The sequence below is a fragment of the Gnatocerus cornutus genome, chromosome 7 (genome assembly GCF_029298725.1).
Source record: "Gnatocerus cornutus isolate USDA-ARS CGAHR chromosome 7, icGnaCorn1.1, whole genome shotgun sequence".
Taxonomy (NCBI): domain Eukaryota; kingdom Metazoa; phylum Arthropoda; class Insecta; order Coleoptera; family Tenebrionidae; genus Gnatocerus; species Gnatocerus cornutus.
Window position 1 is genome coordinate 1,996,456 of NC_142239.1, and position 8,923 is coordinate 2,005,378.

The 8,923-nt window shown below is 41.8% G+C and overlaps 1 protein-coding gene across 1 annotated transcript; it reads left to right on the forward strand.

Annotated features, from left to right (window-relative positions):
• The first annotated feature begins 285 nt into the window (after nt 1-285).
• LOC148170645 (uncharacterized) lies at nt 286-7,088 on the forward strand. Its single transcript, XM_088042203.1, has 9 exons — nt 286-321; nt 1,036-1,175; nt 1,700-1,718; nt 1,865-1,886; nt 1,957-1,985; nt 3,914-3,923; nt 4,015-4,054; nt 6,465-6,812; nt 6,865-7,088. Exons 1-9 carry the CDS (start codon nt 286-288, stop codon nt 7,013-7,015), a joined length of 795 nt encoding a protein of 264 aa, XP_087898329.1. The 3' UTR covers nt 7,016-7,088.
• The last annotated feature ends 1,835 nt before the right edge of the window (nt 7,089-8,923 follow it).

The following is an 8,923-nucleotide window of genomic DNA, read 5'->3' on the forward strand; positions in this document are numbered from 1 at the left end:
AAAATTCTGGAATTTTTGATCGGAAAATTCGTGACATTACCGGACTGTGACATTGTTACCTGATTGTGGACAATTTTTATGCCTGTTCAAACCAGACAGCAAGCCGCAGAAATGGAGGCGCTACAAGAATTGATGACCACTATGATGGCAAAATTGGAGACAAATTTAGAAGAAAGAAGACAAAAAGAAAAACTGGAAGAAGAAGAAAGAAGACAAAAAGAAAAATTAGAGGAAGAAGAAAGAAGACAAACAGAGAATGCAGCAATCTTGAACCAGCTTAAAAACATGGAACAAAACATGAACGTTACGGTTATGGCTAAGGTCGATGAAATTCAAAAAGAGGTAGAAGAGTGCATAGGAGGCGTTAAGGAGGAACTACTAGGCGTCAGAGAAGAAGTAGAAGAGTGCATAGGAGGCGTCAAGGAGGAACTACGAGGCGTCAAGGAAGAAGTTAAAGATCTGGAGCGATTTAAACAGCAAGTGGAAGACGAGTTACTGCGCTTAAGACGTCAAGTTCCAAATAGGACAGGCCTGACCACAACGAAAGAAATGAAACCTCCGACTTACGATGGGTCGACCTCACTGGACAATTACAAGCTGCAATTTGAAGTGGCGGCCAAACAAAATGGATGGTCGGAAGAAGAAAAGTCCTCATTTTTGATAGTTTCCTTGAGAGGGGCGGCTCTGGACCTACTAGAGACAATTCCAGGTCGAGACAAAGAGCGGTACGACCAGCTGATGGCAGCGTTAGAGGCCAGATTTGGAAACCAACACCTGCAGCAAGTATACGTCTCAGAGCTCAAGACGCGGCGGCAGAGAACTGGAGAGTCTCTGCAGGAATTTGAGGCAAGTGTCAAGCGCCTTGTTTTGCTCGCCTACCCTTCGGCTCCGGCGAATTTTGTGGAACAACTAGCTGTGGATACGTTCCTTCAAGGGATTCGAGATCCAGAAATACAAAGAACCGTCCGACTGGGAAGCTATCACTCCGCAAAAGAAGCTCTGGTGCGCGCTCTAGAGGTGGAAGCCGTTTTCAAGAGCTCTGTGAACGTCTCCGACTACCGACGAATTCGAGCTGTTGGTATGGAAGAAGAGGAGGCAACGGCTACCGGCTTCGTCACAAAAACCGAGCTGAACGACATCCTCAAAGAGATCAGGGAATTACGGACGGCACAGAAGCAGCGAACTAGCCAGACTTGCTATCGTTGCGGAAAACCAGGCCATTTTAAACGTGACTGTAGGGTTGTTCTTAGGAACGACCAGAACGGTCCCCAGTCACGTCCTCAGCAGTCGGAAAACTAAGGCCCAGCAGTGTCAAGGGGCACACACTGGCTGGGGAGAGCACAAGCCCCAAAGTTATTTCCGTGATGCGTTTGAAGAGGAATTTTGAGAGTTTGATAATTGAAGGAAGTGTGAATGGGAGAAAAGTGAAGATGACGGTCGACACCGGAGCCATGGTTTCCCTTGTGAGAAAGGACATGTTGGACAACAGGACATCTTTGGAAACAACGAGTGCTATTTTAAAAACAGTCACGGGAGATGTCGCCACAGTAAGTGCCGAGGCAGAGGTCACGGTCCAGTTGGGAGGTATGAAGTTTCGGCATCGGGTGCTGGTGGCAGGAATTGAGGATGAGATGATCCTGGGAATGGATGTTATTGGACGACATGGGATTTCCTTTAATCACAACGAAAAGATCCTCAGGATTGGAACCGAAAGCTTTGTGTTATCGACCCCAGAAGTAAAAGAAGATGGAGTGAAAGTGTTCGCCTGTGAAAATACTTGTGTGGATGGGAACAGCGAGAAAGTGATAAGTGTGCGTTTAGGAAGTAACTTTGGGAGCTGCGTTGGAATGATTGAACCGACTAGAGACATGACGAAACCAATTCTTGTTGGAAAGACACTAGTAAAAGTGACGAAAGAAATACCTGTGCGGGTGGCGAATATCAACCCTTCTCCAGTCACGATTAAGAAGGGCGATCTAGTTGCTGTGTGTGTTCCGATCTCCAGAATAAGTGACGCACAGCCATCAAAGAAAAGCGTAAAGACCGTGAAAAAGTTAAAGCTGGAGGTAGACACGAGTGACCTTTCTGAAGAAGAGGCCCTTAAAGCACAGGCTTTCATCAAGAAGAATAAGGACGTATTCGCCGTTGAGAATGAACCATTAGGAAGGACGAACATCGTTCAACACAGAATCAATACGGGCGACCATCAACCCATCAGACAGGCACCGAGAAGGTTACCGTGGGCGAAGCAAGAGCAGGCCGAACAGTTGGTAAAATCCATGCAAGAAGAAGGGATTATTGAAGAATCCAACAGTCCTTGGTCTTCGCCGGTTGTGCTCGTAACCAAGAAAGACGGTAGTACAAGATTCTGTGTGGATTACCGAAAACTCAACGATGTTACCAAGAAAGACAGTTTTCCATTACCCCGGATTGACGACACTCTTACAACTCTGTCAGGGTCGACGTGGTTCTCAACCTTAGACCTGAAGAGTGGATATTGGCAAGTGGGACTTCATCCCGAAGACAAGGAGAAGACAGCGTTTTCCACGGGAAGTGGCCTGTACCACTTTACGGTTATGCCTTTTGGGCTTTGCAACGCACCCGCTACATTCGAAAGACTAATGGAATGTGTGTTGCGTGGATTGACGTGGAAAACTTGTCTGGTTTATTTGGACGACGTTATGGTCATGGGTAAAAACTTCGATGAACACCTGAAGAACCTTCAAGAAGTGGTAGACCGGTTTAGGGGTGCCAATTTGAAACTTAATCCGAAAAAGTGCCATCTATTTCGGAAGAAAGTGGAGTTTCTGGGGCATACGGTGTCATCTGAAGGAATTAAGACCTGCGAAGATAAGATTCAGGCGATTAAGGAGTGGCCCAGACCCAAGGACAAGCACGATGTGAGAAGTTTCATTGGACTTTGCACGTATTATCGGCGGTTTGTAGAAGGTTTCGCCAACATTGCTGCACCTCTGCACAAACTAACGGAAGCAAAGACATCATTCAACTGGACATCAGACTGCGAAAGCAGTTTCAAGCGACTGAAGTTAGCTTTGTGCACTAGCCCGATTTTGAGCTACCCCAGGACTCATGGAAAGTTCGTCTTGGACACAGATGCCAGCAACATCGGCATTGGAGCAGTGTTATCGCAGGTGCAGGATGGAGAAGAGAGAGTGATCGAGTATTACAGCAAAGTGTTGAGCAAGCAAGAGAGAAATTACTGCGCTACAAGAAAGGAATTGCTGGCCGTTGTAAAATCTGTAGAGCATTTCCACAAATACTTGTTTGGCCACGAGTTCTTGATAAGGACTGATCATGCTGCCCTTACGTGGTTACTACAGATGAAAGACGCCGAAGGACAAGTGGCTAGGTGGATTGAGCGGCTGCAGCAATACCACTTCAAAATCAAACATCGACCAGGGAAGCAACACAATAACGCTGACGCTCTCTCTAGAAGACCTTGCAAGGATTGCAAGCAGTGCGCGAAGATTGAAGGGCCATTGCCGGTAAACAGGATGGTTATCGGTTGTGATGATGACTGGACTACGGAGAATCTTCGGAAGGATCAACAGGCAGACCAGGAAATTGGGCCACTGCTGGAGTGGAAGGAAGCGGATAATGGAAGGCCGCGTTGGGGAGATGTCTCGGAAAAGAGTCCAGGGTTGAAGGCGATGTGGGCGCAGTGGGACTCACTGCGAGTAGAAAATGGGGTACTGAAAAGGGCTTGGGAAAGCGCAGACGGGAAGAAAGTAACCTCCCAGTTACTAGTGCCCAAGAATAGAGTCCCCCAAGTACTCAAAGAGGTCCATGACGGAACATCAGGCGCTCACTTCGGAGTGAACAAAACCTTAAGTAAGATTAGGCAGCGGTATTACTGGGTTGGCTGCCGGGAGGATGTCGAACGGTGGTGTAGGAGATGTTCAGTTTGTGGGGCGAGCAAGGGACCTCGAACGCGAACTAAAGGAAGCATGAAACAATATAACGTGGGAGCCCCGTTCGAGAGAATCGCTCTAGATGTGGCCGGGCCATTTCCGAAGACTGACGACGGCAACAAGTACATCTTGGTTGTGCAGGATTATTTCAGTAAATGGCCGGAAGCGTATGCCCTTCCCAACCAAGAAGCCACAACAGTAGCTCGAGTCCTAGTGGATAATTTCTTCAGCAGGTTTGGAGTTCCACTCGAAATGCATTCCGATCAAGGAAGGAATTTTGAGTCTGGCGTTTTTCAAGAGATGTGTAAGCTGCTGGGAATTAGGAAGACTCGAACCACACCCTTGCACCCGCAATCCGACGGCATGGTCGAGAGATTCAATCAGACGATGGAGGAACATCTGTCCAAGGTAGTGGAAGAGCACCAGAGGGATTGGGATCGTCGACTGCCCTTGTTTATGATGGCCTACAGAGCTGCCATTCATGAAACCACGGGAGAAACACCAGCGAAGATTGTGTTTGGAAGAGAGCTGCGTCTCCCTTGTGATCTTCTGCTTGGTTCGCCTGGGGCGGAACGAAAGGAAGTACCGGAATTCGTCGACAACCTGAGAGAGACCCTACTGGATACACACCACCTTGTGAGGCAGAGGATCAAAATGGCTAGTGACAGAATGCGGTCCAGATATAATGTGACGGCTAATCATGAAGGATTCAACGAAGGAGACTTGGTGTGGTTATTCAACCCTCGGCGAAAAAAGGGCCTATCCCCGAAGTTGACACCTACATGGGAGGGACCGTATAAGGTGATCAAGAGGATCAACGACGTGGTGTATCGGATCCAACGCAGCGCCCGTTCAAAGATGAAAGTGGTTCATCTAAATAGACTTTGTAAATATCACGAAGAATCAGGTGTTTGGTCTGATCGGGACGATCAGAACTAAGAGGGGGGCAGTGTTACGAGAAGATTCTGGAAGCTTCGAGCGCCAGCGCTGGAATGTTCCGTGCGTTTCGAGAATCGCCGTTTCTAGAAGGTCGCTGAGTCATAGGCGGAACTCCCGAATATTCTCGCAGCGCTCCAGCATTAGGCTAGTAGTAGGGGAATATCTGTATATAGGGGAGTAGCGATAGGATTGTAGATAGTCTAGTATTTGGAAGTCCTGAAAAGTGTTGTAATTGTGAAGTACGAGAGTGTTCATAGTGCACAATAAAATTGTTATTGTTACAAGCGAGACTTTTGATTTTTCGGCCAACGTGACAATACTTTTGAAGCCAATTGGATTGTTTAAATTTTAATATTCTATGAATTTTTATCAACTGTAAGCCATGTTTAAGACACTGCTTTAAATTTTTATAATGAATAATATAGTTAGTTTTGTTATATAAATTTGGAATTAATTTTGGATATTTACTATTGGGTGGTAATATGCTTTCGGGGCAAAACGGCATATCATTATGCAAATCATGTAAATCTTCGGGATACTGCAAATCAACTTCCAAAACGTATCCGATATCCGACTCATCTTCAAGTGTAAAAATATCGAAAAGCTGAATTTCTTCATCAGTTAAAAATTCGAACGCACCAAAGGGTAGTTTTTGTATCATTGAAAAGCCATAGAGATTAGTAGCGTCAAAATAAGTTATATAACTTGTTGGAAGCGAGTCATCATAATTTTTTAAATATTTATTATTGGCGGTGGCATATCGTTTGATACAAGAACTAACACCACCTCGAATACCTTTTTTAAAAAAATGAAGCATATCTATATCGGTTAAAAGTTCCAATTTTACTTTAGTAGATTTTAGCATTGCATCCCAACTAAGCGATGGAGCGGTTACATAATGAGCAGGATCTAATTTATAATGTTCCAAACAAATACTTCTAAAATTTTCAAAAATATCAGCCAATAGTAACACATCAGTTTTTAAATAAATATCAGAGTAATCAGCCAAATTTGTACATTTAAAAACATTCCATACTTTTTGAGCTCTCTCATAATCCGAATCAGATATTGGTTGTTCTCTAAGGTTATCGAAAAATTCATCTTTTGTTGGTAAATTTGGATAATTTAATTTTGAAAAATCATCAATGAAGGAATAGGGGAAAACACCTTTTTGTCTAATCAAACAAAATTCCTCATCAATACTAAAATATTTGTTTACAATATTACATTGGTGTGATTCCAATGTATTTGCCAATTTTTCCAATGATGTAGCTAAAAATTGAAATGAATCCACGAATCGTAATTTTAAATATTTTGGTTGAATTTTGCCTGTTGCATCTGAATAGTTACCGACATGAACATACTTTCCAAAAGTTATACAGGGTGGCCCATCTAAGACTTTCGGGCTCAATATCTTTGTCATTTATGAACGGATTTTTCTAAAATTTAAAATATAATTTCTTGAATAGGTAAGGATGATGTGACATTACCAGCGTCATCCTTGTCTTAAAAATGTTAATTTTACTTGTCTTATTTTAAATTTTAATTAGTTAAGATTTATGTCATTTTATAAAACATCAATAATTATCCGAGTGTGCTAAAACTCAACCGTCTAGCTAGTCAAGTTGCCGAGAAAAAGAGAAAAAAGACCCTCAACATTTCCAAAAGATGCAAAATCATAGTCGGCTATGAAAAAAATAATTTCCCACGCCCAATTTTGGACATCCCTGCGTTCGGTCTGTCAATAATCGCTGACGTCAGTGACGTTCTTGACATTTGTAATATTTCTCATTTGAGGTTATGTTTACTTTTGAGCATGATGATGAAAATCATTGATTTAAACTTGCGCAGAACGATTTATCTCGATCTTTTGAAATTGGAAACTAATCACAATGCATCAGGCAACGTTTTGGTGCAAAAAATGCGTAGGCACAAGGAAATGTGAGTAAAAAAACTTGTTGAAAGTTGGTTATCACCAGAAAAATGATTGCAGATTGGTTTGCTATGAGGTGCAACTAGAATTCACGACTTCTTTAGAAATGTCACTGGTTTATTGGAAATGGAAATTCAGTGACACGTATGCAGTGAAGCGATTTGACTCATTTATGATTGCATTTACGTTAAAACAGTTATTTCAATTATGATGGAGACAGAATTAGCTGATTTCATCCTTTTTCGGCAAACTTCTTTACTGCGCCTATAAAATGTATGGTACTAGATACTTTTAACATTTTAGATTAGATTAAGCTCGAAGCTCCAATATGTGAACTGCCGTAGTCAAGAAGTCAAAATTGGTTCACAATACGTATGAAATCTAGGACGTAGTGCTGCTATCGAAAAATGCTGGTGCAGTCGGTATAGTTGGTATGCAAAAGTAACGAAGAATGCTGTATCGTTGAGTGGCTTAGAATCCACAAGAGCAACGGCAAAGACAAGCTTACCCATGTCAAAACGGAGTTTTGTGGTATTTAGTGGCTATGCGACTAATAAATTCGTATGTTTCAATTATGATTTGTAGAAACAAAGTCGAATCGACAAATGTAGGCACGATTCTGCACACTTTTAAGACCGCCATGCTAAAAGGTGTTATCAAGAAAGTTTCTTCAAGTCCAAATTGGCCGTACAGTACCATTAATATTCCGTTTCGAAAGATTAGCATATGAAACTTTGAATAGGAAACCAACTAATGATACCAAGACGTATAAGTAATATGCAAATCAGATACATGTACTTACCGACAACTAAGCGGTTTTGGATCACCAAATACGCATAATAGTGAATTACATTTTCTAAGGTCATTGCAAATTGTAGGAACACTATTTACATCTGATATTTCAGATTCGTGTTTTCGAACTGAATATGGTGCATGATGTTGCGAGTTGTATTTGTTGCTTCAACAAACCTTGCGAACTACCTAACGATCTAGGACCACTATACCCCCTCTATTATCATATGAAAAATGTGCTTGCACGGTATCAAGACAATTTCTCACTAAGAAAGAATAACGAGTCAAAGAAGTAGTGCAAGAAAAAAATGAAGCAAAATGACAATGAACATCATTTATAACTGCGTTCTAATGAAAATTGCACACATGATATTTCTAACAAAGTATCGTCGGTCGACTCTTTCAATGGGATAATTCTTTAAACAACCAATTAATAACTTGGACGAGTGAAAAAAGACGAACAAGGCTGAAAGCAACACACTGAAAATGATGCAGTACTTCAACACGGACTGTTACTTTCAATATTGAACCTGTTTTTTCACAATGAACCGCCAAAAGATGCAAACATGTAAAGGACTCTCATTGACACCCTATCGTACCCTGTTGCAAGCATTAAGAACGATTGCAGAACGTTCTGGACGGTGTTGTTAACCACCATGAACGACTATGCCACTTGGATTCTTCTAACATGGGTGGATATGTTTGACGGACAGTAACCAAGCTGCTAAAAGTGCAAAACCCTGCTTGTTGATGAATTCGATGAAGAGTCGCCGCAACATTACATGGTAAGTGTTCAGCGAAGGAAAATGACTAGTATCATCGAAGCAATTGTTCCAGTTGAAAGCGACAAGCGATTTGCTCGGACCAAGATACCGCAAATTCATTCTTCGCCATCACAGAACATATCCAAAAACTTATGCTGCCCCTAATTGTTTGTGTCCATTTCGTTACAAGAAAGTTCAAGAAATGAGTTGCTAGTAAAAAAAAAGCCAAATCTCATCGCATCGCCAACAAGCAAAATGACAGTGACCAAACGCTTACAATATTCTAGCATTATTTGCACTTGTTATAAATGTTCAAAGTACAGACATATGTTGTAACAGTGTAAATATCTGATACATTTGTAAATTTTTGTACATTCGTTCATTACTATTGTAGAAAATATGGTGTTACATTGCTATAATTGTCACTGGTATAGTTTATTCACTGTTAAAACTTTGTACCTTACAATAAAATACCTTGTAACAAATTATTTGTTAATCAAAGTAAAGTAGTTTCCTGAAAAAGGACGAAATCTTGTTATCATCTAATTCTGTCTTCATCATAA